The sequence below is a fragment of the Hydra vulgaris genome, chromosome 10 (genome assembly GCF_038396675.1).
Source record: "Hydra vulgaris chromosome 10, alternate assembly HydraT2T_AEP".
Taxonomy (NCBI): domain Eukaryota; kingdom Metazoa; phylum Cnidaria; class Hydrozoa; order Anthoathecata; family Hydridae; genus Hydra; species Hydra vulgaris.
Genome location: NC_088929.1, coordinates 25087501 through 25088502, shown reverse-complemented (window position 1 = coordinate 25088502; position 1002 = coordinate 25087501). Strand labels below are relative to the sequence as shown.

Genomic DNA, 1002 nt, shown 5'->3' with positions numbered 1-1002 from the left:
GTATATAAAAAATTGCCTAAATTTATTTAAATTGATAATTACAGGTACTTAAAAATATTTTTTTATATTTTTGATTATTTCATTGGGTTCTTCAACCCTGAAAATAGCCAGGTACAAATTTTTAAGTCAAAATATCAAATATTTTTAAAGCTATGTGACTTGGAACTTTTAAACAAAGGTCTCAATTCTGAGAGGACAAGAGGGGCCTGGCCAAGATCAGTTGAAAGTAAAATGATCATATTTCAGGATCCTCTTGGAGCTAGAAGCTAAAATTTTCAAGAATTTCTTGTTTTACTAAGTACTCTCAACTGTATAAAAATCAGCAAAATCTGAGATGTATGGTGACATGGCCTGGCTCAATTGACATGGAATTACTCTATAACGACATTATAATAAGAAGAATTCCTGTAAATTTAAAAAAAAAGCAGTTTTTCTTTAGACTACACGCGTATGGGAAATAATTGGCATAGATTTTGCGGGACCGTTTGCTCAAACAAAAATGGGGAACAAATATTTTATGAGCTGTACGGATTTGTTTTCCAAATGGCCTGTTGCCTACGCGTTACCTAACTAACGCGTTACCTAACTTGCCTACGCGTTACCTAACGCTATAACGGTCGCTAAAGCAGTTATAAATTTAGTGACAACCTTCGGGTTTCCCTCCGTAATAATTACAGATAATGGAGTCGAACTTTGTAACGAGGTAGCTATTTATATTTGTAAACTTATGTTTAAAAAGGAATATATTTAAAAAAATATTTAATCACTTAGTTTATAAAAAATAATTTCGGTAATTTTTAGTTAAACGACGAAATGTATAAAATCTTGGGAATAGAACGCAGAAAAACTGCCGTCTATCATCCACAAACAAATGGGCAGGATGAAAATACTAATAAAAATATAAAAAAGTAATTTTTGATTTGATACTTTTGGATACAGCTTTGATTTTTCCTAATGTTTAAAGTAGAGGAGAAGGAAGCAGTTTTGGAATCTTAAATTAGG

General features: G+C 31.3%; 1 protein-coding gene across 1 annotated transcript in view; it reads left to right on the top strand.

Annotated features, from left to right (window-relative positions):
- The first annotated feature begins 475 nt into the window (after window positions 1-475).
- LOC136085861 (uncharacterized) overlaps window positions 476-1002 on the top strand; it is an 11227-nt gene continuing 10700 nt past the window's right edge. Inside the window, exons 1-2 of the mRNA XM_065807592.1 lie at window positions 476-703; window positions 802-908. Coding sequence (XP_065663664.1) covers window positions 814-908 — 95 coding nt within the window. The 5' untranslated portion in view covers window positions 476-703; window positions 802-813. The remainder of the gene's footprint in view (window positions 704-801; window positions 909-1002) is intronic.